Source organism: Ranitomeya imitator, chromosome 2 (genome assembly GCF_032444005.1).
Source record: "Ranitomeya imitator isolate aRanImi1 chromosome 2, aRanImi1.pri, whole genome shotgun sequence".
NCBI lineage: Eukaryota > Metazoa > Chordata > Amphibia > Anura > Dendrobatidae > Ranitomeya > Ranitomeya imitator.
Window position 1 is genome coordinate 622,908,510 of NC_091283.1, and position 27,958 is coordinate 622,936,467.

Consider the following 27,958-nt stretch of genomic DNA (forward strand, 5'->3'; position numbering starts at 1 on the left):
AAAATGGAAACAGAAAAATCCTTTATTTGGAAGCTTCCGTGGAGTGGTGATGCGTCTGGCTGTGCGGCAAGATTTTTTTTAGGTTGTACCCGATTTTATTAAGCCAATTAGAATAGTATATACAGTGCCTACATAATGGTTAATAGGGAAATTACAGGTCAGTCTGTGATGGCAGAAGGCAAGAATCCGGGGTGGATAGGGGTGGAGCCGCATATTCATCACTGTAATAAGCAGCACCACGTCACCGCTCATACAGGAAGAGCTGCGACGCTGAGAGGAAGCATTGAGAGAGCTGGGTAAGTATTTTAATGCCAGCGGGTGGGCGCACAGGGGGTGGGAGCGGGGAGATTACCGGGAACTATATTTTAATAAAAAAAAACAATGATTTTTCATTCCTTCTCTCCAGCGAACTTGCTGGGAAGAAGGAATGAATTCCGGATTCAGCACCCAAAGCAGGGGACAGCGCTTACTATAGCGCTGTCTCCTGCACGGTGCGTGTGGTACCCAGTCAGCACACGGCTGCCGCACATGTGCCACACTGATGTGCCACGTGAGCACACGGACATACGGACACGGATAACTCCGGTACCGACTTTACTGGTTTCGGAATTATCTGGACGTGTGGGACAGGCCTTAGTATGGAGCCTGAAGAATGGTCAGGTCAGATCGTTTTAGCGGTTTGGCATTTGTGAAAACCTGAAGCTATTTATAGGGAATCTGGCAGCTGTTTTTTTCTATCCAATCTGATATAGGGATAGAGAGCCTGATTCCAGCAATATGTCATTTTTATAATGTAGAGGCGCAAAGCCTAATTACAGGGGTGTATTACTTACTAGGATGTGTGCTTTAGTTTCAATGCAATCAGTGTTTTATTAGCAGGAGATTATCACTGCCTGACGAGGGCTCATATGCAGCCAGTTCAATTAATCTCTGTAAGGGTATGTGCACACTTATTCTGGAGGAATGCGGATTTTTCCGCAGCGGATTTGGAAAAACCGCAGTGCAAAACCGCTGCGGTTTTTCCTGCGGATTTATCGCGGTTACTACTGCGGATTCCGTTGCGGCTTTACACCTGCAGTTTTCTATTGGAACAGGTGTAAAACCGCAACGGAATCCGCACAAAGAATTGACATGCTGCGGAATGTAAACCGCTGCGTTTCTACGCGTTTTTTTCCGCAGCATGTGCACTGCGGAGTTCGTTTCCCGTAGGTTAACATGGTACAGATCCGCAGCAAAACCTGCAGCGTGTGCACATACCCTAACTCCACCACCTCTACTGATTGGCAGCTTGCTGACAAGTCACAGTGTAGACAAGAATCTGTAAGGGTATGAGCACACGTATTTTGGAGCGCTGCGGATTTGTGAAATCCGCAGGAAAAAAGGCACTGCGTTTTACCTGCGGATTTATTGCGGAATTAATGCGGATTCCACTGCGGTTTTACACCTGCAGAATCCTATTGAGGAGCAGGTGTAAACCGCAGCGGAATCCACACAAAGAATTGACATGCTGCAGAACATAAACCACTGCGTTTCCACGCGGTTTGTTCCACAGCATGGGCACTGCGTATTGCGTTTCCCATGGATTTACATTGTACTGTAAACACATGGGAAACTGCTGCGGACCCGCAGCTGCAGAACTGTTGCGGATCCGCAGCAAAATCCGTAGCTGTGCACATAGCCCTAGGCTATGTGCACACTTTGCGGATTTTGCTGCGGATTCGCAGCAGTTTTCCATGCGTTGTACAGTACCATGTAAACGTATGGAAAACGAAATCCGCAGTGCCCATGGTGCGGAAAATACAGAGCGGAAACGCTGTGTTGTATTTTCAGCAGCTTGTCAATTCTTTGTGTGGATTCTGCAGTGGTTTACACCTGTTCCTAAATAGGAATCTGTAGGTGTAAAGCCGCAGGTGGAATCCGCACACAGACTGCAGGACATCCGCGGTAAATCCTCAGCGTGTTTTACCTGCGGATTTTACTGTAAAATCCACACACGAAACCGCAACATGTGCACATAGCGTAAGTCAGCAATGTGGGCTTATACAACCCCTGGCAAAAATTATGGAATCCCCGGCCTTGGAGGATGTTCATTCAGTTGTGTAATTTTGTAGAAAAAAAAGCAGATCACAGACATGGCACAAAACTAAAATCATTTCAAATGGCAACTTTCTGGCTTTAAGAAACACACACACACAACAAGAACAAAAAAAATTTGTGATAGTCAGTAATAGTTACTTTTTTAACCAAACATAGGGTAAATATTATGGAATCGTTCAATTCCGAGGAAAAAATTATGGAATCACCCTGTAAATCTTCATTCCCAAAAGTAACACCTGCATCAAATTAGATCTGCTCGTTAGTCTGCATCTGAAAAGGAGTGATCACAGCTTGGAGAGCTGTTGCACCAAGTGGACGGACATGAATCATGGCTTCAACACGAGAGATGTCAATTGAAACTAAGGAGAGGATTATCAAACTCTTAAAAGAGGGTAAATCATCACACAACATTGCAAAAGTTGTTGGTTGTTCACAGTCAGCTGTGTCTAAAATGTGGACCAAATACAAACAACATGAGAAGATTGTTGAAGGCAAACATACTGGTAGACCCAAGGAAGACATCAAAGTGTCAAGAATAGAAACGTAAAGCAATATGTCTCCAAAACAGGAAATGCACAACAAAACAAATGAAGAACCATTGGGAGGAAACTGGAGTCAACGTCTGTGACCGAACTGTACGAAACCGCCTAAAGGAAATGGGATTTACATACAGAAAAGCTAAACTAAAGTCATCATTAACACCTAAACAGAAAAAAACAAGGTTACAATGGGCTAAGGAAAAGCAATCGTGGAGTATGGATGACTGGATGAAAGTCATATTCAGTGATGAATCACGTATCTGCATTGGCCAAGGTGATGATGCTGGAACTTTTGTTTAGTGCCGTTTCAATGTAATTTATAAAGATGACTGCCTGAAGAGAACATGCAAATTTCCACAGTCATTGATGAGATAGGGGCTGCATGTCAGGTAAAGGCACTGGGGAGATGGCTGTTATTACATCTTCAATCAATGCTCAAGGTTATCTTGATATTTTCGACACTTTTCTTATCCCATCAACTGAAAGGATGTTTGGGGATGATGAAATCATTTTTTCAAGATGATAATGCATCCTGCCATAGAGCAAAAATTGTGAAAACATTCCTTGAAAAAAAAAGACACAAGGTCAATGTCATGACCTGCAAATAGTCCGGATCTCAATCCAATTGAAAATCTTTGGTGGAAGTTGAAGAGAATGGTCCATGACAAGGCTCCAACCTGCAAAGCTGATCTGGAACAGCAATCAAAGACAGTTGGAGCCAGATTGATGAAGAGTCCTGTCTGACACTCATTAAGTGAATGCCTCAGAGACTGCAAGCTGTAATAAAAGCCAGAGGTGGTGCAGCAAAATACTAGTAATGTTTTGGAGTGTTTTTTGTTTTTCATGATTCCATAATTTTTTCCTCAGAATTGAGCGATTCCATAATTTTTTCCCTATGCTTGGTTAAAAAAAGTAACCATTACTGACTACCACATTTTTTATTCTTGATTTCTTTTAGTGTTTCTTAAAGCCAGAAAGTTGCCATTTGAAATGACTGTAGTTTTGTGCCATGTCTGTGATCTGACTTTTTTCTACAAAATTACACAACTGAATGAACATCCTCCAAGGCCGGTGATTCCATAATTTTTGCCAGGGGCTGTATATACAGCTCAACATTCTGACCAATGCTACATCTACAGCAGAATGAACAAGGATTCAATCAAACTGCAGACTTGCTCAAAAGAGTTTAAAAACTGTGCACACATACCCTTAGAACAATTAGTCCAGAAAGTAGTTTTAAGTACTTGTAAGGCCACAGTCTACATAAACCCAAAAGTCTCTTTTGTAGATCTCCGCACAGTGACACATTACTTCTCAATACCATATGTGCTCCCCTCGTTACAAAAACGCAATGGCTGATCCGCACACTGCCGGGGTGTACGCTCTGGGTGGCGTTTCTGTCCAACTCCGATGGCAGAATGCATTTTCTTCATCTAGAAACAGCCTCCTTTCTTTCTGTCCCCTTGGAAGAAGCACTCTTCCTCTGAGACAGCTTCTTCCCAGCTTTTGACATCATGAGGGTGTCTCTCTTCTCTATGCTGCGCAATTGCTTCTTGCGGGCTCGTTTCAATTTCGCTGGATTTCGGATCTAATGGAAGAGAACATACATTTGGTTAGCAATAAAGTACAGAATCTGAGAGACATTTACACAAAAAAAGTGGAGACTGCCGTGAATATTCTATATGTGGCAGATTAGAATCATCGATTTTCAGCCATTTAGGGTCAACATTCACCTTAAAGGAACACTATATGCAGAAAATATACAAACGGTTCACCTAAAACTGCAACAAAGAAGTAATAAACCCCTCAAAAATTAAAGCCTTAAATTGAATCTTTTTTTTTTTTTATAGCAAAACACATTTTTTATTAATGAAAAAAAGAATGTTTCTTAACTTCTTTTGTAGGAAGGATTAACACTGCCTATTTATTCTAAATGTACATTTTTTACAGATAGGCTTATGTAATGTAGCCGGCATTAACAGTATAAAACTATTGTGAAACAAGGGCCGACGACGAGACAAAACCAGCCCCCTTTCTTTCTTAACATTGCAATCAACATGGACAACAGAGACCACTTACCACTTGTACCACCTCAGCTTTCCTCTCATTTTCCAACCTACGTCTCAGGTTTTCTTCTCGACGTCTCCTTTTCGCCTGTAAAGAAAAAAAAAAAAACGTAATACATGACAATTTTCTCTCCACCATCTTGACAAGCTCCATCAATGCAGTATAGGATATTAGGGTATGCCCACATAGATTTTGAAGCAGAAAACGCCAGTGGTGTTTTAGTGAAGTGGTATCTTTGGCGTCTTTACAGTCGCCTTTGCAACGCCTTTTCACTTTAATTCTATATATATAAGATATTATCGACTTCCAAGCAGAAGCCAACTGAAGAATGGGCAGGCCACTTATTTTAGCAGCTTCACGACTTTCGAAGCCTAAAGCAGCTAAAAGATGCTCAAGGAGACGGAACATGTTGTTTTGACATTACTATGCATGATCAAGCACATTCTCGGGTGGGATCTGCCTGAAAAAGACAGTGTGCACATACCTTTACCGATCTTCGATACATAAAACCAAGTATCGTACATTTTACATGAGATTTTTTTTGTGTAAAACCTTGTCTAAAAACTGCATAAGACAATTTTGTTGCCTGATATGATTTTCACTCAAACACAAGTTTATGTGACACGCTTCACACAAAAACCACATGGTAAGCCATCAGCTATTCATCATAAAACGATGAGCTTCTAACGCCTTGCTGAAGTCTCAGATATGAGCCCATAGACAAAGATTAATGGTGGCAAGCGTCATACTGAAGAGCTGACTAATTATTGTCATACAATACCCCTTTTTTCCACTAGCTAGACTGTGAAATTTCTGATCTGCTTTCGTATCCCTTTGGTTATCGGTGGGAAAGCGTTCTCTGGAGTGATGAATAACGTGATGGACAAAACTGTTTGGGGGAAACATGGGCAAAAACGCTTCCTGACCAAATTTTACTGCCTAATATAAAATTTGGTGGCGAAGAAGTGACAATGGCATGAGACGGCTTTTCTGGCTTTGGGCTAGACCATTTCTCAGACAGTTGTGATGGTCAAGCATCTCCGCACATCTCAGTTTTCGCATGATGCCTTCAATAGGTCAGTAAAGGACACAATGAGTCATGGCTCCTGCTACTCATCTAGTCCCGCATTAGAGAAATGGTCTCACCTCTTTCTCTTGCTGCTTTTCATCCTTCAGTTGTTGGGCTAAAGTTTTGAGTAACTTTTTCTCCTGTCTTTGTTTCATCTTCACCTCCCAGGAGGTGCACAGTGAGCGATCTCTTACCATGTTGGAGAACCTGTAGGAAAAAAAATAATTAAATAAAAAGATTAAACACAACATTTTAGCATATTAACAATGACCACGTCTACAATAAATTATGGTACATGTCGGCTTATTTTGTAACCATAAAGATACTTTTAGCTCAAGGTCCGTATTCCTACAGCCATTCCCTTCCTGGACTTTTAATGAAAGTGTGAGCTGGCAGTACATCGACTCATGCTGTCTGTGGCTTAGGCCTGCGTATAGACGCTGAAAATGCTGTGGTATTCCAGACAATACACACATTTAAGGCTATGTGCACACGTTCCGGATTTCTTGCGGTTTCCAGCTGCAAAAATGTTTAAAAAACACTTACATTAAGCATCCCATAATTTTTTAATGCATTCAGCAATTTTTGTGCACATGTTGCGTTTTTTTTTAAAACGCTTCGCGGAAAAAAGCGCAGCATGTTCATAAATTTTGTAGACTTTTCACGGATTTCCGACTATATTATTGCATGGGAAGCTCCGGAAAAAAACCGCGAAAGTAGTCTGGATTTGCTCAGGAAAATTCTGCACACTTTCCTGAACGTGGGCACATAGCCTTAAAGCTGCCAGGGTCCATGTGTCTCGAATGACTAATCCTAAAGGCAGTTAACTGGTGGCTTCTCCTGCTCCTCATACATTAGATTGGCAAGTTTTTCCCTATACACAACCACAGATAGTGACCTGTTAGTCAAGGGGAGCAGTGAGAGGAGAAATTTGGTCAGACACACGGCCCCAGAACGGCTTGTAAGGCTATGTGTGCATGTTGCGGATTTGCTTGTGTAAAATTCTGCGCAGTTTCTGCCTCTCTTGGCAGAAAACGCAGTAGAAAATCTGTGCGGTTTTTATGCAGATTTGAATGCGGATTTTCTTGTGTTTTTGTAAATTCATAGAGCTAAATAAAGATTATTTAAAAAAAAAAAAAAAAATTGTGATGCAATTTCCTTCAACCTCTTCAGCCAGATACCCTCATTAATATTAAATAAAGAAACACACACACCAGCCTATGTAGGAGCATTAACATAATTAACCTACAGTGGGCAAAAAATATTTAGTCAGCCACCAATTGTGCAAGTTCTCCCACTTAAAAAGATGAGAGAGGCCTGTAATTGACGTCATATGTAGACCACAACTATGAGAGTCAAAATGAGAAAACAAATCCACAAAATCACTTTTTCTGATTTGGCAAGATTTATTTTTTAAATGATGGTGGAAAATACTGTAAGTAATTGGTCGCCTAAAAACATGCAAGATTTCTGGCTCTCACAGACCTGTAACGTCTTTAAGAGGCTCCTCTGTTCTCCACTCATTACCTGTAGTAATGGCACCTGTTTGAACTTATCAGTATAAAAGACACCTGTGCACACCCTCAAACAGTCTGACTCCAAACTCCACTATGGTGAAGACTAGTGATGAGCGAGTATACTCGTTGCTCGGGTGATCTCCGAGTATTTGTTAGTGTTCGGAGATTTAGTTTTCATCACCTCAGCTGAATGATTTACAGCTACTAGCCAGCCTAAGTACATGTGGGGGTTGCCTGGTTGCTAGGGGGAATCCTCACATGTATTCAATCAGGCTAGTAGCTGTAAATCATTCATCTGTGGTAATGAAAACTAAATATCCGAACACTAACAAATACTCGGAGGTCACCCGAGCAATGAGTATACTCACTCATCACTAGTGAAGACCAAAGAGCTGTCGAAGGATACCAGAAACAAAACTGTAGCCCTGCACCAGGCTGGGAAGACTGAATCTGCAATAGCCAACCAGCTTGGTGTGATGAAATCAACTGTGGGAGCAATAATAAGAAAATGGAAGACATACAAGACCACTGAAAATCTCCCTCGATCTGGGGCTCCACGCAAGATCTCACCCCGTGGGGTCAAAATGATCACAAGAACGGTGAGCAATTTTCCAGAACCACACGCTGGGAACCTAGTGAATGACCTGCATAGGTCATGCTGGGACCACCGTAACAAATTATACCATCAGTAACACACTACGCCGCCAGGGACTCAGACCCTGCAGTGCCAGATATGCCCCCGCTGCTTAAGCAACATCATGTTTTGGGGCTGCAAAGGGACCAGGGCGACTGATCTGTGTACATGAAAGAATGAATGGGGCCATGAATCATGAGATTTTGAGTGTAAACCTCCTTCCATCAGCAAGGGCATTGAAGATGAAACATGGATGAGTCTTTCTGCATGATAATGATCATTTATTTTCAAGATAAATCTTGCCAAATCAGACAAGGTGATTTTCTGGATTTGTTTTCTCATTTTGATTCTCATAGTTGTGGTCTATGTATGAAGTCAATTACACGCCTCTCATCTTTTTAAGCGGGAGAATTTGCAAAATTGGTTGCTACATACTTTTTCCCCCACTGTACATATGCTGTAACAAAACAGCAATTGCTACACCCCCACGGTCAGTAATCAGCAGCGCTTTGGACGCAGCACATGTCCGCTCCATCCAAAGCGCTGCCGGCTTTTGAACGGAGATTACTCTGCATGTGTTCATTGAACCGTCATTGGACTGGTGATATTTGTCTTGCGGAGACTGAGCATCTCCGCACGTTAAATAGACATGCTGCGGACTGGAAAGACACAATGCATATCTGTCTCCGCAGGGAAGCCACGGGTGCCGCTGCACGCATAATGGACATGGGATTTCTTGAAATCCCATCCACTATGCTGTAATATCTGGCTGCCACGAGTTGGATACTGCGGATGTGCACAGCGTCCAACCCGCAGCATTTACTGACAATGTACCCTCAGAAATGTGCGTGAAATGCAAAGTTTATTTTTCAAAAAAATAAAAAAATAAATTGCGTGGGTTCCCGGATAAATTTAATAACCAACAAAGGGAAAGCCGACGGCTGAGGGCAGATGTTAATATTCTGGGAAGGAGCCAATAGCCATAAAGGTTCCAAGGCTATTAATATCAGCTCACAGCTGTTTGCTTAGCATTTAATGGCTAGTTTACAATGGAACTCCAGAAAAAAATTTAAAAGGGGCTCACCCTATAAAATCAAACCAGCAAAGGCTAGGCAGACTGCTGCAGGCTGATATTAATAGCCTGGGAAGGAGCCTTGAATATTGCCCCCCACCCCTCCAGCTAAAAATGTCAGCTCTCACTTGCCCCAGAAATGGCGCATCTTATAGATGCGCCAATTCTGGCACTTAGCCTCACTCTTCCCACTTGCCCTGTATCGGTGGCAAGTGGGGTTCATATTTGTGGGGTTGATGTCACCTTCGTATTGTCAGGTGACATCAAGCCCACAGGTTAGTAATGGAGAGGCGTCTATAAGACACCTATCCATTATTAATCCTATAGTTACATAGTAAATACACAGCCAGAATAAAGTCCTTTAATTAACCCCTTTACTCCCAAGGGTGGTTTGCACGTTATGGACCGGGCCAATTTTTACAATTCTGACCACTGTCCCTTTATGAGGTTATAACTCTAGAACGCTTCAACGGAGCCCGGTGATTCTGACATTGTTTTCTCGTGACATATTGTACTTCATGATAGTGGTAAAATTTCTTTGATATTACCTGCGTTTATTTGTGAAAAAAAACGGAAATTTGGCAAAAATTTCGCAATTTTCCAACTTTGAATTTTTATGCAATTAAATCACAGAGATATGTCACACAAAATACTTAATAAGTAACATTTCCCACATGTCTACTTTACATCAGCACAATTTTGGAACCAAAAATTTTTTTTGTTAGAAAGTTATAAGGGTTTTAACCCAGCAATTTCTCATTTTTACAACACCATTTTTTTTTAGGGACCACATCTCATTTGAAGTCATTTTGAGGGGTCTATATGATAGAAAATACCCAAGTGTGACACCATTCTAAAAACTGCACCCCTCAAGGTGCTCAAAACCACATTCAAGAAGTTTATTAACCCTTCAGGTGTTTCACAGGAATTTTTGGAATGTTTAAATAAAAATGAACATTTAACTTTTTTTTCACAAAAAATTTACTTCAGCTCCAATTTGTTTTATTTTACCAAGGGTAACAGGAGAAAATGGACCCCAAACGTTGTTGTACAATTTGTCCTGAGTACGCCAATACCCGACATGTGGGGGTAAACCACTGTTTGGGCGCATGACAGAGCTTGGAAGCGAAGGAGCGCCATTTGACTTTTCAATGCAAAATTGACTGGAATTGAGATGGGACGCCATGTTGCGTTTGGAGAGCCACTGATGTGCCTAAACATTGAAACCCCCCACAAGTGACACCACTTTGGAAAGTAGACCCCCTAAGGAACTTATCTAGAGGTGTGGTGAGCACTTTGACCCATTAAGTGCTTCATAGAAGTTTATAATGAAGAACCGTAAAAATAAAAAATCTTTTTTTTCCCACAAAAATTATTTTTTAGCCCCCAGTTTTGTATTTTCCAGAGGGTAACAGGAGAAATTGGACCCCAAAAGTTGTTGTCCAATTTGTCCTGAGTGCGCCGATACCCCATATGTGGGGGGGAACCACAGTTTGGGCACATGGGAGGGATCGAAAGGGAAGGAGCGCCATTTGGAAAGCAGACTTAGATGGAATGGTCTGCAGGCGTCACACTGCGTTTGCAGAGCCCTTAATGTACCTAAACAGTATAAACCCCCCACAAGTGACCCCATATTGGAAACTAGACCCCCCAAGGAACTTATCTAGATGTGTTGTGAGAACTTTGAACCCCCAAGTGTTTCACTACAGTTTATATCGCAGAGCCGTGAAAATAAAAAAATGCTTTTTTTTTTCCCCCTCACAAAAATTATTTTTCAGCCCCCAGTTTTGTATTTTCCCAAGGGTAACAGGAGAAATTGGACCCCAAAAGTTGTTGTCCAATTTGTCCTGAGTACACTGATACCCCATATGTTGGGGTAAACCCCTGTTTGGGCACACGGGAGAGCTCGGAAGGGAAGAAGCACTGTTTTACTTTTTCAACGCAGAATTGGCTGGAATTGAGATCGGACGCCATGTCGCGTTTGGAGAGCCCCTGTTGTGCCTAAACAGTGGAAACCCCCCCAAAAAACCCTAATCCAAACATACCCCTAACCCTAATCCCAACGGTAACCCTAACCACACCTCTAACCCAGACACACCCCTAACCCTAATCCCAACCGTAAATGTAATCCAAACCCTAACTTTAGCCCCAACCCTAACTGTAGCCTTAACCCTAGCCCCAACCCTAACTGTAGCCCTAACCCTAGCCCCAACCCTAACTGTAGCCCTAACCCTAGCCCCAACCCTAACTGTAGCCCTAACCCTAGCCCCAACCCTAACTGTAGCCCTAACCCTAGCCCCAACCCTAACCCTAGCCCCAACCCTAACCCTAGCCCCAACCCTAATGGGAGAATGGAAAAATACATTTTTTAATTTTTCCCTAACTAAGGGGGTGATGAAGGGGGGTTTGATTTACTTTTATAGCGGGGTTTTTAGCGGATTTTTATGATTGGCAGCCGTCACACAATAAAAGACGCTTTTTATTGCAAAAAATATTTTTTGCGTTACCACATTTTGAGAGCTATAATTTTTCCATATTTTGGTCCACAGTTATGTGAGGTCTTGTTTTTTGCGGGACGAGTTGAAGTTTTTATTGGTAACATTTTCGGGGACGTGACATTTTTTGATCGCTTTTTATTCTGATTTTTGTGAGGCAGAATGACCAAAAACCAGCTATTCATGAATTTCTTTTGAGGGAGGCGTTTATACCATTCCGCGTTTGGTAAAATGGATAAAGCAGTTTTATTCTTTGGGTCAGTATGATTACAGCGATACCTCATTTATATCATTTTTTTATGTTTTGGCGCTTTTATACGATAAAAACTATTTTATAGAAAAAAATAACTATTTTTGCATTGCTTTATTCTGAGGACTATAACTTTGTTTTTTTGCAGGACAAGATGACGTTTTCAGCGGTACCATGGTTATTTATATCGGTCTTTTTGATCGCGCGTTATTCCACTTTTTGTTCGGTGGTATGATATTAAAGCGTTGTTTTTGCCTCGTTTTTTTTTCTTACGGTGTTTACTGAAGGGGTTAACTAGTGATATAGTTTTATAGGTGGGGTCGTTACGGACGCGGCGATACTAAATGTGTACTTTTATTGTTTGTTTGTTTTTATTTAGATAAAGAAATGAATTTATGGGAATAATATATATATATTTTTTTTCATTTAGGTTTTTTTTTTTTTTTCACGTGTGGAAATTTTTTTACTTTGTCCCGGGGGGGACATCACAGATCGGTGATCTGACAGTCTGCACAGCACTCTGTCAGATCACCGATCTGACTTGCAGCACTGTAGGCTTCACAGTGCCTGCTCTGAGCAGACCGTCGCAGCAACGCGATCACATTGCGTTGCTGCGGGGGTCTCAGGGAAGCACGCAGGGAGCCCCCTCCCTGCGCGATGCTTCCCTGTACCGCCGACACACCGCGATCATGTTTGATCGCGGTGTGCCGGGGGTTAATGTGCCGGGGGCGGTCCGTGACCGCTCCTGGCACATAGTGCCGGATGTCAGCTGCGATAGGCAGCTGACACCCGGCCACAATCAGCCGCGCTCCCCCCGTGAGCGTGGCCGATCGCGCTGGACGTACTATTACGTCCTTGGGAAGTAGGGCCCACCCCACATGGACGGAACAGTACGTCCATTGGCAGAAAGGGGTTAAAATAATCACACAGACTCCTTTACTGAATCTTAATTTTCCATGCTTACTGAACGCTTAATCCCGACGCCCTAGTCTCCTGCAACAAAAATAAAATATTAAACCATCATATAATACTCCCTGTCCGATGTAATCCATTACCGAGTGTTGCACGACGATCTCACGTGTAGAACAGTCACACCGGGAGATGTGACCGCTCTACCTGGCCATACCCTGCAGGAGCGATTATCTCCTGACAGTGTATCACGGAGAGTTCACCGGAGTTCATCAGCTCTGGTGCTCTCACTTATGGCACCGCTGTGTGCAAATTTTCTCACACAGTGGTGCCGCAAGTGAGAACACCGGAGCCGATCAGCTGATGAACTTCGGTGAAATCTTGCGGCGACTCAGTGATAAACTGCAGGAGCGATTACCTCCTGTCAGTGTATCGCCAGAAGCCGGGTAGAGCAGTCACATCGGGAGATGTGACTGTTCTACACGTGAGATCGTCATGGGACACTTGGTATTAACCCCTTCGCGATCTGTGACACAGCGTATGGATCATGAAAGTCGGTACCAATCCGACCTGTGACGCATATGCTGTGTCAGAGAATGATAGCGCTCCTGCAGGTCGGGTTAAAAGGTTAACTGGAATTTCACCCGACCTGCAGGGACAGGGGGAGTGGTACTTGAGCCCAAGGGGGTGGCTGCATCCCCCCATGGCTACGATCGCTCTGATTGAAAGTGAAACATCACTTTCAACAGCCAATCAGAGCAATCATAATATTTCACCAATGAAAATTGGTGAAATATTACAATCCAGCCATGGCCAATGCTGCAATATCATCGGTCATGGCTGGAGACCGCGATCTGCCCCCCCACCGATCCACCGCCCCCATCCTGTCCTCTGCTCCCCTCTGTCCTCCTGTCCGATGTCCCTCCCGCTGTCCGTCAGTCTTCTCCATGGGCGCCGCCATCTTCCAAAATGGCGGGCGCATCCGCAGTGCGCCCGCCGAATCTGCCGGCTGGCAGATTCATTCCAGGTACATTTTGATCGCTGTTATAGGTTCTATCACAGTGATCAAAATACAAAAAAATAATAATTCCCCCCCCCCCCCCTTGGTAGGGAACATAAAATAAAGAAAATATATTTACTTTTATTTTTCCACTAGGGTTAGGGTTAGTTAGAACTAGGGTTAGAGCTAGGGTTAGAACTGGGTTAGGGTTGCAATTAGGGTTAGAATTAGGCTATGTGCACACGGTGAGGATTTGGCTACGGATCCGCAGCGGATTGGCCGCTGTGGATTCGTAGCAGTTTTCCATCACATTTACAGTATCATGTAAACCTATGGAAAACCAAATCCGTTGTGCCCATGGTGCGGAAAATACCGCGCGGAAATGCTGCGTTGTATTTTACGCAGCATGTCAATTCTTTGTGTGGATTCAGCAACGTTTTACACCTGTTCAATAGAAATCTGCGGGTGAAATCCGCACAAAAAACATTGGAAATCCACAGTAAATCCGCAGGTAAAACGCAGTGCGTTTTACCTGTGGATTTTTAAAAAAAACTGTGCAGAAAAATCCTCTCACGAATCCGCAAAGTGGGCACATAGCCTTAGGGTTGGAAAATAGAATTAATCTTACCGGTAATTCGGTTTCTAGGAACCTTCCACGACGGCATATGGAGGTTGTCTCTTTGCTCTAATGGGGAACAGGAAATACAGAGAGGTTAAAAATACCTCCCACTTGCCAGTGACTTACAACTGAGACCATAGCACCGGTTTACCTTCTGAATCCCAGAACTAATCCAGGAATATGTATCGGGTGGGAAATGAGCGCCGTCATGGAAGGTTCCTAGAAACCGAGTTACCGGTAAGATTAATTCTATTTTTTCTAGTCACCTTCCACGACGCCATATGGAGGAATACCAACTAATTTGGCACTAGGGAGGGACAACGGCCTGGAGAACTTTACGGCCGAAGACTAAGTCCTTATTGGACAATACATCCAATCTATAATGTTTAGAGAAGGTATGAAGTGAAGACCACGTTGCTGCCCTGCAGATCTGCTCTGGAGATGCACCTGCCCTTTCTGCCCAGGAAACTGATGTAGATCTGGTTGAGTGGGCCTTGATCCCTACTGGAGGTAGTTTATTTTGAGCAAGGTAAGCTTGTGTTATAGCTTTTTTGATCCATGTAGCAATGGTACTTTTAGCTACTTTTTTCCCCTTATTTTGTCCTGAGAGACGGACAAAGAGGTTATGATCAATTCTGAGAGCACGGGTCTGATCTAAGTATTGTAATAGAATACGCCGGACATCTAGAGTGCTGAATTTACTTTCTTCCGAGTTTGCAGCTTTATGGCAAAAGGTTGGTAGAACGATCTCTTGGGAACGATGAAATTCAGAGACAACTTTTGGAAGAAAAGAAGGATCAAGACGAAGCACTATTGAATCTTCTTTAACTAGAAGATAAGGTTCTCTTATCGATGAGGCCTGTAATTCACCCACTCTCCTAGCCGAAGTTATGGCTACCAAAAACACAGTATTATAAGCAAGATTTTGTGGAGAACAGGAAGACAAAGGTTCAAAAGGTGGACCTGTAAGACCTTGGAGCACCACATTGAGTTCCCATGGAGGAACTATGATCTGTTTTCTAGGATTCATTCTAGTTGCTGATGTCATAAACCTTTTGATCCAGCGATGACCTTCTAGATCTTGGTCAAAGACAGAGCTGACTGCAGAGACCTGGACTTTCAGAGTACTGGGTCTAAGACCTATCTCCAAGCCTTTTTGGAAAAAATCTAATATCCTAGGTATATTTGGCTTGAGAGGGTCTGGAAGGTTAGGTAGACAAAACGATGAAAACTTTTTCCAGATTTTATTGTAGATGGCGTTTGTTACTGGTTTCCTAGATTTTTGCAGGGTAGCTACGACAGGGTTTGATAACCCTTTTGCTTTCAATACCTGGGCTTCAGTAACCACGCCGCTAAGTTCCATCTCTGAGGGTCTGAGTGAAGAATGGGTCCCTGAGAGAGGAGATTGTCCTTTACTGGTAATATTACCGGCCCGTCCACTTGTAGTTGTATGATCAAGTTGAACCAAATTCTTTTGGGCCATAATGGAGCTATCAAAATAGTCGGGGTCCCTTCTATCCGTATTTTCCATAGAACCTTTGCAAGAATTGGGATTGGTGGAAATGCGTAGGCTAGATGAAAACGCCAATCTTGGACTAAGGCATCTATTCCTCTGGGATTGCCTCTTAGGTTCAAGGAGAAGAAGGTTTCGACCTTTGAGTTCTGGTGAGAGGCAAAGAGGTCTACGTCTGGGAGACCCCACTTGCATACTAGCATGTTGAATGTTTGAAGATCCAGGCCAGGGGTGTCAAACTGCATTCCTCGAGGGCTGCAAACAGGTCATGTTTTCAGGATTTCCTTGTACTGCACAGGTGATAATTTAATCACCAACTCATTATTTGTGTAGGTGATTAAATTATCACCTGTGCAGTACAAGGAAATCCTGAAAACATGACCTGTTTGCAGCCCTCGAAGAATGCAGTTTGACACCCCTGATCCAGGCTCCATTCGCCAGGATGAACGTCCTGACGACTCAGGTAATCTGCCTGAATATTTGCAGTACCTTTCAGGTGAATTGCTGTCATGGACAGTAAGTGTTTTTCGGCCCAACAAAAAATTTGAGCGGAGATTTTCTTTAAGCTGAGGAATTTTGTACTGCCCTGGTGCTTGATGTAAGCCACCGTGGTCATGTTGTCTGAATATATCTGAACATGTTGTCCAGAAATCTGACGACTTGATGCTAACAGGGCCTCTTCCACAGCTTTGAGCTCTCTGAAATTTGATGATTTCTCGCTGATCGACTGGTTCCAAAGCAATTGTTACCATCCACCTCTCGTGTCTCCCCTTTTCCCCATAGTTTGTAAGCTTGCGAGCAGGGCCCTCACTCCTCCTGGTATCTGTTTTGAACTGTATTTCTGTTATGCTGTAATGTCTATTGTCTGTACAAGTCCCCTCTATAATTTGTAAAGCGCTGCGGAATATGTTGGCGCTATATAAATAAAATTATTATTATTATTATTATTCCAAAGACCTTGATAAGGAACATGGTTTATTATGGCTCCCCAGCCCCTCTTGCTGGCATCTGACTTGATCGTGGTTAGTGGGAACTGAATCCAACTCACACCCTTCAGGAGGTTTCTGGAATTCATCCACCATGTTAAGGATGCTTTCACTCGCCCCGGTGTGTGGATCCTTTTGGATAGAGTGCCAGGACGACCATCCCAATTGTCTAGAATGTGGGCTTGAAGGATTCTTGAGTGAGCTTGAGCCCAAGCCACCGACTGTATGCAGGCTGTCACGGAGCCCAAGAGTGACATTCCCTCTCGATGAGTAGGAGATCTCATTTCTTTGAATTTTCTGATCTTTGCTACTAAGGGTAGTCTGTGATCGTCTGGAAGAAAGGACATTTGTTTTGCCGAGTTCAGAATCACTCCCAGAAATTTCCTAGTTTTTGAGGGTTGAAGCTGGGATTTTTTTATATTTGGAATCCAACCCAGAGACCTTAATATCTCTAAAGTGGTTGACACATGGGATATCAGGGTTATCTCGGTGGGAGCTACTATCAGGAGGTCGTCCAGATAGGGCACTATACAGACACCTTGTTTCCGGATAAATGACACAACCTCTGCCATTATCTTGGAGAACACTCTCGGTGCTGAGGAAAATGCCGAAGGGAAGGACTCCAAACTGATAGTGCTCCACTTGACGACTCCCCTGTATCGCAAACTTGAGATATTTTCTGTGCCTCGGGTGAATAGGAATGTGAAAATATGCATCCTTTAGGTCGATGGTTGCCATAAAGGAGTGATGCCCTATCAGAGGAATGGCAGATTTTACAGACTCCATCTTGAACTTGCAATATTTCACATGTTGATTTAGACCCTTCAAGTTTATAATGATACGGACGTCCCCTGATGGTTTGGGTACCAGGAATAATGTCCTAGCCCCCATTCCGATTGTGGAACTGGGGAGATCACGTTTGATTTCATATGATCTCTGAGACCTAATGTCAACAAATTGTGATCTTTTGATGTTGGAAGGGTAGTAATTTTTAGACCCTGATGGGGGGAGGAAATTATTTCTATCAATAGGCCCTCTTTGATAACATTGAGAACCCAGTGGGAACTGGTGATGTTTTCCCACTGACCCACATATTTTGAGAGTCTTCCCCCCACCGGGTCAGAGTCATTGTTTGTCCTGTTGGGACTGCTGCTGTTGTGGGACAAAAATATTTTTCCCTCTACCTTTTGCGTAGCTCCATCTGCCGGTTTTGCCTTTACCTCTCGCTTGAGAGGGCTGAGACTGTGGGGCACGAAAAAAACTGTTTTCTAGGTTGTTTTTGCTCCGGGAGCGCCTTTTTCTTGTCAGTAGCTTTGTCAAAAATATCATCTAAGGCCAGACCAAAAACATATTCTCCCTTAAAGGGTATGGCACACAATTTGGCTTTAGAGGTGATATCACCACTCCATATTTTAAGCCAGAGGGCTCTTCTGGCAGAGTTGGAAAGCACAAGGGATCTGGCGGCAACTCTAACAGATTCCAGAGAAGCGTCCGCCAGAAACCCAGTAGCCCTATGTAGAATAGGGAGTGAATCTAATATCTCGCCTCTTGAAGTACCTTGAGATATGTGAGTTTCCAATTTTTCTAGCCAGCAGGAGAGGGCCCTAGCTACACAAGTAGAGGCGATGTTAGCCTTAAAGGGACACTGTCACCTGAATTTGGAGGGAACAATCTTCAGCCATGGAGGCGGGGTTTTTGGGTGTTTGATTTACCCTTTCCTTACCCGCTGGCTGCAATATTGGATTGAAGTTCATTCTCTGTCCTCCGTAGTATATGCCTGCACAAGGCAATCTTGCCTTGCGCAGGCGTGTACTATGGAGGACAGAGAATGAACTTCAATCCAATATTGCAGCCAGCATGCAGCCAGCGGGTAAGGAAAGGGTGAATCAAAAACCCCAAAACCCCGCCTCCATGGCTGAAGATTGTTCCCTCCAAATTCAGGTGACAGTGTCCCTTTAAGGACAGATGTAGAAGTTTCCCATGATTTCTTCAGGAGTCTTTCAATCTTCCTATCCATAGGATCCTTCAATTGTGAAGAATCCTCAAAAGGGAGTGCTGTTCTCTTGGCAACTCTAGCCACCTGCACATCAACCTTTGGAATGTCCAGTTTAACGAATTCACCCTCTAGAGGAAATCTATGTTTCATTTCTGAAGGGGTACTAAGGCGTTTCTCAGGCAGTTCCCATTCCTGATCAATCATACTAACAATGTTAGCGTGTACTGGGAACCCCACCCTCTTCTCCGATCTGAGCCCACCAAACATTTGATCCTGTATGGACTGTGGTTCAGGTTCCTCTTCTAGTCCCATAGTGTTACGAACAGCAGACACTAGATCCACAATATAATCTGAGGAAAAGAGGTATTTTCTGACCTCAGCCTTAGGTGATACTGGATCTTCCCAGCCGACGGATGAGGTTTGAGAGAGGTCCGAATCAGTATCAGATTCAACAACCTGAATTTTCCTCTTTTTAGCTGGGGAAAGTGGTGGCGGAGGAGTAAAAGCTGCCAAGGAAGATTGTACCTCCTGTTTAACAAGAGAGCGTATTTCATCTAGCAGAGATGGTTGCTTGGCTTTTATTATCCTGTCAGTGCATGGCTGGCAGAGTTATTTATCCCAGTTAGGAGGGAATTGAACAGTACCGACTGGGCACTTCTTTTTATAGGCAGCTTTAGGGGCAGACTTTTCTCCCTGAAACAGAAAGGGAGAGGAGTGAGGACAACTAAACCCCCTAAAAAGGTACTACCTCCCGGATCCCATCCCTGCAAACACTCACTGTAGCAGGGGTAGCGCTGGGCTCTGCAGACGCAGGGCATGAAGAACCATCCATACTGAGGAATTAGCCTTACCTCAGTGGTGATTCAACAGGATTTTATGGACTCCGTCCCAGCACCTGCCTCCAGCGATCGTACACTCCCAGAGTTCGCAGATTTAGATCTCGGCTTCAGGAAAATGGCCGCCGCGATCTCCATCTGCACATGCGCGGCCTCCCGCGGCCATTTTCCTGAAGCCCAGGGAAGCAGAGCACTCCATCTGCGCACGCGCGGCCTCAGGAAGATGGCCGCCACCACCGATAACATGATTCACCCGGCTCTGCTGCTTACCGGGCTGCTGCATCATCTCACTGGTGAAAGGGACCCCGCTCACTGTGCCTCCTTATCCCCGCACCTCTGCCGCCGCACCTCACCGGTGAAAGGGAACACGCTCACGCCGTGCTGCTGCATCATCTCACCGGTGAAAGGGACCCCGCTCACTGCGCCTCCTCATCCCCGCACCTCTGCCGGTAACCAGTGCTGCAACCCTCCCATGGACACCAGGCCATGGCGTCACCCACCTAAGCAGGAAGGGACCCTGCTCAGGTGCACGCCGTACCGCATGACCCCACCTCTGCCGACACCATGCCTCCTGTGACCCTGCTCTGCCACCACCAGCCCTCAGGTAGGAAAATACTAAAACCCTATGTGTCATATTTGTCTATACCTATGGTAGATTTTACCTATGCCTATGGTAGATTTTTTTTGTCATATTTGTCTATACCTATGGTAGATTTTTTACAGTGTGCGGGAAATCAGCAATTCCGCAGTATTAATGAACATGTTGCTTTTTTTTCCGCAATTCGTTTTTTTTGCGGAAAAAAAATCGCAACATTTGCACAAGTTTTGCGGATTACATTGAAATGATTGGGAACCATATGTAAGCATTTTTTTCACGTTTTTATCGTGTTTTTATAGCAAAAAAAAACCGCGAAAAATACTGAACGTGTGCACATAGCCTTACAACTCCCTTCTCTGTGTACCTGAACTGAGAGAGGGAGGGGGATGTTTTGAGTGAGATAATATTAAGGCTAGGTTCTCATTTCGTTTTCGGGTGAGCGCTAACAGACAGTGTTGCACGGCGAAATTAACGCCGTGCAACGTGTCCGTTAGCGCTCCCATTGCCAGCAATGTTAAAGCGCATTGCTAGTGCGTGCCATTTTCGGCACGCGCTAGCGATGTGCCTTTTTTTGTGGCGCGCCTCGGACGCTGCTTGCAGCGTCCGAGGCGCGCCCGAGGTCCGTTCCCCGCTCTCGCAGATCGGGATCTGCGCTAGCGGGGACGTTTAACGCGACTCCTAAAAAGACATTGCGTTAGCTCAATCCCCTAGCGCTAAACGGATTGCCCTAACGCAATGAGAACCTAGCCTAATATTGTCTACCTTGAGATAGTTTATAAACCCTCCTCTCACACATCCAGTACTCTAGCAACCACAGAATGCAGAGTAAGTGGACATGCTAGCTGGGGCATATCTTAACCCCTTTCTGACATCGGACGTACTATCCCGTCGAGGTGGGGTGGGCCCCTATGACCACGGACGGGATAGTACGTCCAGCGCGATCGGCGGCGCTCACGGGGGGAGCGCCGCCGATCGCGGCCGGGTGTCAGCTGCCTATCGCAGCTGACATCCGGCACTATGTGCCAGGAGCGGTCACGGACCGCCCCCGGCACATTAACCCCCGGCACACCGCGATCAAAGATGATCGCGATGTGCCGGCGGTGCAGGGAAGCATCGCGCAGGGAGGGGGCTCCCTGCGGGCTTCCCTGAGCCCCCCGCAGCAACGCGATGTGATCGCGCTGCTGCGAGGGTCTTACCTTCCTCCCTGCCTGTTCCAGACCCGGATCCAAGATGGCCGCGGATCCGGGTCCTGCAGGGAGGGAGGTGGCTTCACAGAGCCTGCTCAGAGCAGGCACTGTGACGCAGCCTGCACTGCTCTTAGATCGGTGATCTGACAGAGTGCTGTGCAAACTGTCAGATCACCGATCTGTGATGTCCCCCCCTGGGACAAAGAAAAAAAGTAAAAAAAAAAAAATTTTCAAGTGTGTAAAAAAAAAATAAAAAAAAAAATATTCCAAAATAATGAAAAAAAAAAAAATTATTCCCATAAATACATTTCTTTATCTAAATAAAAAAATTAAAAAAAACAATAAAAGTACACATATTTAGTATTGCCGCGTCCGTAACGGCCCGACCTATAAAACTGGTCCACTAATTAACCCCTTCAGTAAACACCGCAAGAAAAAAAAAAAAAAACACGAGGCAAAAAAACAACGCTTTATTTGCATACCGCCGAACAAAAAGTGGAATAACACGCGATCAAAAAGACAGATATAAATAACCATGGTTCCGCTGAAAACGTCATCTTGTCCCGCAAAAAACGAGCCGCCATACAACATCATCAGCAAAACAATAAAAAAGTTATAGTCCTGAGAATAAAGCGATGCAAAAATAGTTATTTTTTTCTATAAAATAGTTTTTATCGTATAAAAGCGCCAAAACATAAAAAATGATATAAATGAGGTGTCACTGTAATCGTACTGACCCGAAGAATAAAACTGCTTTATCAATTTTACCAAACGCGGAACGGTATAAACGCCTCCCCCAAAAGAAATTCATGAATAGCTGGTTTTTGGTCATTCTGCCTCACAAAAATCGGAAAAAAAAGCGATCAAAAAATGTCACGTCCCCGAAAATGTTACCAATAAAAACGTCAACTCGTCCCGCAAAAAACAAGACTTCACATGACTCTGTGGACCAAAATATGGAAAAATTATAGCTCTCAAAATGTGGTAACGCAAAAAATATTTTTTGCAATAAAAAGTGTCTTTCAGTGTGTGACGGCTGCCAATCATAAAAATCCGCTAAATAACCCGCTATAAAAGTAAATCAAACTCCCCTTCATCACCCCCTTAGTTAGGGAAAAATTAAAAATATGTATTTATTTCCATTTTCCCATTAGGGCTAGGGTTAGGGCTAGGATTAGGGTTAGGGTTAGGGCTAGGGCTAGGGTTAGGGCTAGGGTTAGGGCTAGGGTTAGGGCTAGGGCTACAGTTTGGGTTGGGGCTAAAGTTAGGGTTCGGGTTGGGGCTAAAGTTACAGTTAGGGTTTAGATTACATTTACAGTTGGGAATAGGGTTGGGATTAGGGTTAGGGGTGTGTCAGGGTTAGAGGTGTGGTTAGGGTTAGGGTACCGTCACACTATACGATTTACCTACGATCACGACCAGCGATATGACCTGGCCGTGATCGTAGGTAAATCGTAGTGTGGTCGCTGGGGAGCTGTCACACAGACAGCTCTCCAGCGACCAACGATGCTGAGGTCCCTGGGTAACCAGGGTAAACATTGGGTAACTAAGCGCAGGACCGCGCTTAGTTACCCGATGTTTACCCTGGTTACAAGCGTTAAACTAAAAAAAAACAAACAGCACATACTTACATTCTGGTGTCCGTCAGGTCCCTTGCAGTCTGCTTCCCTCTGCTTCCCGCACTCACAGACTGCCGGCCGTAAAGTGAAAGTGAAAGCACAGCCGCTGTGCTCTGCTTTCACTTTACGGCCGGCAGTCACAGTGCGGGAAGCAGACGGCAAGGGACCTGACGGACACCAGAATGTAAGTATGTGCTGTTTGTTTTTTTTTTAGTTTAACGCTTGTAACCAGGGTAAACATCGGGTAACTAAGCGCGGTCCTGCGCTTAGTTACCCGATGTTTACCCTGGTTACAAGTGAACGCATGGCTGGATCGCATCGCTAGATCGGTGTCACACACACCGATCTAGCGATGACAGCGGGAGATCCAGCGATGAAAGAAAGTTCCATACGATCTGCTACGACGTACGATTCTCAGCAGGATCCCTGATCGCTGCTGCGTGTCAGACACAGCGATATCGTAACGATATCGCTGGAACGTCACGAATCGTACCGTCGTAGCGATCGAAATGTTATAGTGTGACGGTACCCTTACTGTTGGGATTAGGGTTAGGGGTGTGTTTGGATTAGGGTTTGAGTTATAATTGTGGGGTTTCCACTGTTTAGGCACATCAGGGGCTCTCCAAACGCGACATGGCGTCCGATCTCAATTCCAGCCAATTCTGCGTTGAAAAAGTAAAACAGTGCTCCTTCCCTTCCAAGCTCTACCGTGTGCCCAAACAGGAGTTTACCCCAACATATGGGGTATCAGCGTACTCAGGACAAATAGGACAACAACTTTTGGGGTCCAATTTCTCCTGTTACCCTTGAGAAAATAAAAAATTGGGGGCGAAAAGATAATTTTTGTGAAAAAATATGATTTTTTATTTTTACGGTTCTACATTATAAACTTCTGTGAAGCACTTGGTGGGTCAAAGTGCTCACCACACCTCTAGATAAGTTCCTTAGGGGGTCTACTTTCCAAAATGGTGTCACTTGTGGGGGGTTTCAATGTTTAGGCACATCAGGGGCTCTCCAAACGAAACATGGCGTCCCATCTCAATTCCAGTCAATTTTGCATTGAAAAGTCAAATGGCACTCCTTCGCTTCCGAGCTCTGCCATGCGCCCAAACAGTGGTTTACCCCCACATGTGGGGTATTGGCGTACTCAGGACAAATTGTACAACAATGTTTGGGGTCCATTTTCTCCTGTTACCCTTGGTAAAATAAAACAAATTGGAGCTGAATTAAATTATTTGTGAAAAAAAGTTAAATGTTCATTTTTATTTAAACATTCAAAAAATTCCTGTGAAGCACCAGAAGGGTTAATAAACTTCTTGAATATGGTTTTGAGCACCTTGAGGGGTGCAGTTTTTAGAATGGTGTCACACTTGGGTATTTTCTATCATATAGACCCCTCAAAATGACTTCAAATGAGATGTGGTCCCTAAAAAAAAATGGTGTTGTAAAAATGAGAAATTGCTGGTCAACTTTTAACCCTTATATAACAAAAAAAAATTTTGGTTCCAAAATTGTGCTGATGTAAAGTAGACATGTGGGAAATGTTACTTATTAAGTATTTTGTGTGACATATCTCTGTGATTTAATTGCATAAAAATTCAAAGTTGGAAAATTGCGAAATTTTCATAATTTTTGCCAAATTTCCGTTTTTTTCACAAATAAACGCAGGTACTATCAAACAATTTTTACCACTATCATGAAGTACAATATGTCCCGAGAAAACAATGTCAGAATCATCAGGATCTGTTGAAGCGTTCCAGAGTTATAACCTCAAAGGGACAGTGGTCAGAATTGTAAAAATTGGCCCGGTCATTAACGTGCAAACCACCCTTGGGGGTAAAGGGGTTAAGGTACCGTCACACTCAGCAACTTTGCAACGAGAACGACAACAATCTGTGACGTTGCAGCGTCCTGGATAGCGATCTTGTTATGTTTGACACGCAGCAGCGATCAGGATCCCGCTGTGCCATCGCTGGTCGGAGCTAGAAGTCTAGAACTTTATTTGGTCGCTAGATCGGCGTGTATCGTCATGTTTGACATCAAAAGCAACGACGCCAGCTACGTTTTACATGGAGAAAGAACAATAAGCGAGTCGCCGTTACGTCACTGGATCGCTCCTGCATCGTTCTGCTGTTACAGTGTTTGACGTCTCTACAGCGACGCTGCAGCGATCTAGTTTAGGTCGGATCATTGTCTATATCGCTGCAGCGTCGCTTAGTGTGACGGTACCTTACTGAAGTCAAGCTGCAACACCAGGCTCTCCCATCATCACTTTGGTAAGTATTACGAATAACGGTTTTAAGCTCCGTTTTTTTTATTGGAAAAAGTTCATATTAGTGACAGAAAGTTACTTTCCCAGTTTCATTAAGATCTTTTTAGGGATTCAGTCTTTATGCGCCATGTTCTGCCATACCTATGCCTAGTGTGTTATCACGGTTGGAAACGGAATAACGGTTTTGAGCTCCGTTTTTTTTTATTGGAATATGTTCATATTAGTACAACAACGTTATCTTCCAAGTTTCATTAGGATCTTTTTAGGGATTCAGTCTTTATGCGCCATATTCTGCCATACCTATGCCTAGTGTGTTATCACGGTTGGAAACGGAATAACGGTTTTGAGCTCCGTTTTTTTTTATTGGAATATGTTCATATTAGTACAACAACGTTATCTTCCAAGTTTCATTAAGATCTTTTTAGGGATTCAGTCTTTATGCGCCATTTTCTGCCATACCTATGCCTAGTGTGTTATCACAGTTGGAAACGGAATAACGGTTTTAAACTCCGTTTTTTTATTGGAATATGTTCATATTAGTACAACAAGGTTATCTTCCAAGTTTCATTAAGATCTTTTTAGGGATTCAGTCTTTATGCGCCATATTCTTCCATGCCTATGCTTCCCGGGGCTTCAGGAAAATGGCCGCCGCGATCTCCATCTGCGCACGCGCGGCCTCAGGAAGATGGCCGCGCCCACCGATAACAACAGGATTCACCCGGCTCTGCTGCATCACCATACCGGGGAAAGGGACCCCGCTTACTGCGCCTCCTCTGCCGCTGCACCTCTGCCACCGGACCTCTGCCTGCACGGTAAGCCTGGGACCCCTCTCACTGAACCTCCTGATCCCAGCACCTCCTGATCCCAGCATCACCCCACCTCTGCCGACACCTTGCCTCCTGTGACCCTGCTCTGCCACCGCCAGCCCTCAGGTAAGATACTGTAAATTCGGACAATAAGACGGACCCCCATCTTATAAAAAATCTTTTTTTCTGCAATTTTTACCCCAAATTTGGGGTGCGTCTTATGGTCCGGTGCATCTTATAGTCCGAAAAATACGGTATGCACCCTCAGGTAAGATACTGTAAATTCGGACAATAAGACGGACCCACATCTTATAAAAAAAGTCTTTTTTTCTGCAATTTTCACCCCAAATTTGGGGTGCGTCTTATGGTCCGAAAAATACAGTATTTATTATTATAGCGCCATTTATTCCATGGCGCTATACATGTGAGGAGGGGTATACATAATAAAAACAAGTACACTAATCTTGAACAATACAAGTCACAACTGGTACAGGAGGAGAGAGGACCCTGCCCGCGAGGGCTCACAATCTACAAGTAAAATGTGAGGGTATGTGCACACGATGTGAATTTTGCTGCGGGTCCGCAGCAGATATGAGTTTACAGTTCAATGTAAACCTATGAGAAACCAAAAATGCTGTGCACATGCTGCGGAAAAAAACGCGCGGAAATGCAGCGGTTTAGGTTCCGCAGGATGTCACTTCTTTCTGTGGATTCAGCAGCAGTTTTACAACTGCCCCTATGGAAAACCGCAGTTGTAAATCCGCAGTGAAAACCGCAGCGATTTTCCACTGCGGATTTATCAAATTTGCTGCAGAAAAATCCGCAGGGTACCATTATACGTGTGCACATAGCCTAAATCAATGGCAAAAAAAAAAAATGCTGTGCTAATGGTGCAGAACAATCTGCACGGAAAACGCAGCAGATTGAAAAAAAAGGACCATGTCAATTCTTTCTGCAGATCTGCTGCGTTTCTGCACCAATTCCATAATAGAAATCTGCAGGGGTAAAAAAAGGAAGAAATCTGCACACAAAATCTGCAACGTGTGAACAGACCAAAAAAGGTGCAGATTCTGACCTGCGTTTTCTGCCAAGAAATGCAGAATCTGCACAGAAAATTCCAATCAAATCTGCAAGGTGTGCACATGGCCTTACACTGATGTCCTATCAGTACCAGGGGCAGTGTGACCCGGCAGCCCCGCTATGTTTAGATCAGACTGGAGGCCGGTCCGTGACGCCCCAGTGACCGAGGCAGCGCTGCAACCCCTGCACCAATGGCCCCGGAAACATGTGAAAGCGCTGCAGCCCCTCAGACCGCTGGTGACAGCGCGTGGGACCCTCAGGGGTGGTCACACAGGGGGGATAGCTCTGGACTTTACAGTGTGGCGCCCACAGGACCCTGCTCCATTATTAGAGCGCCCATATCTCTAGAGCCGAAATACATAACCCCCTCCCCGAACACTCAGGGGAGCAGCAGCTGGTCCCGGCCCCATAGTGCAGGCCGCGTCCACCAGGGGGCAGCACCGTGCACCCCGCCATCTGCTCACCTCTTCTTGGTCTCCTTCCACACTCGCCCAGACTTCGGCCTCCCCTGCGGGGTCTTAGGGGCCGGCGCCTCCCTTCTCCTCTTCAGCCCTGGCTGCTCCGTTCCTCGCCCTCCTTTCTTCTCCTCCCCTCTGTCGTGCCCCTCCTGTACCGTCCTCGCTGTCTCCCCTCCCCCCGGCAGCACGGCTCCCCTCAGCACTGGGGCTCCGGCGGTGCCTGACTTCTCCGCCATAGTTTCCATGACTCCCCTCAGATCGTTCTCGCCGATCTCCGCCTGCTCTCAGCTCCCGGCCTCCACGTGTCGTGTAGTGTCCTGGTGGACGCGCTGAGATGAC

At 44.6% G+C, this 27,958-nt stretch overlaps 1 protein-coding gene across 1 annotated transcript; it reads right to left on the reverse strand.

Moving 5' to 3' along the window:
* CCDC86 (coiled-coil domain containing 86) lies at positions 1-27,958 on the reverse strand. Its single transcript, XM_069752504.1, has 4 exons — positions 27,626-27,958; positions 5,850-5,979; positions 4,716-4,790; positions 1-4,224 (listed from the first exon to the last, which is right to left on the reverse strand). Exons 1-4 carry the CDS (start codon positions 27,862-27,864, stop codon positions 4,066-4,068), a joined length of 603 nt encoding a protein of 200 aa, XP_069608605.1. The 5' UTR covers positions 27,865-27,958; the 3' UTR covers positions 1-4,065.

What these genes read in the sequence shown, in the direction of transcription:
- CCDC86 (XM_069752504.1), bottom strand. Translation starts at nt 27,864, where the DNA reads ATGGAAACTATGGCGGAGAAGTCAGGCACCGCCGGAGCCCCAGTGCTG. An exon ending in TGGAAGGAGACCAAGAAGAG is followed by an intron (nt 5,980 to 27,625) that starts GTGAGCAGATGG and finishes TTTTTCCTACAG; the next exon opens with GTTCTCCAACATGGTAAGAG. An exon ending in AAAAGCAGCAAGAGAAAGAG is followed by an intron (nt 4,791 to 5,849) that starts GTGAGACCATTT and finishes TTTTCTTTACAG; the next exon opens with GCGAAAAGGAGACGTCGAGA.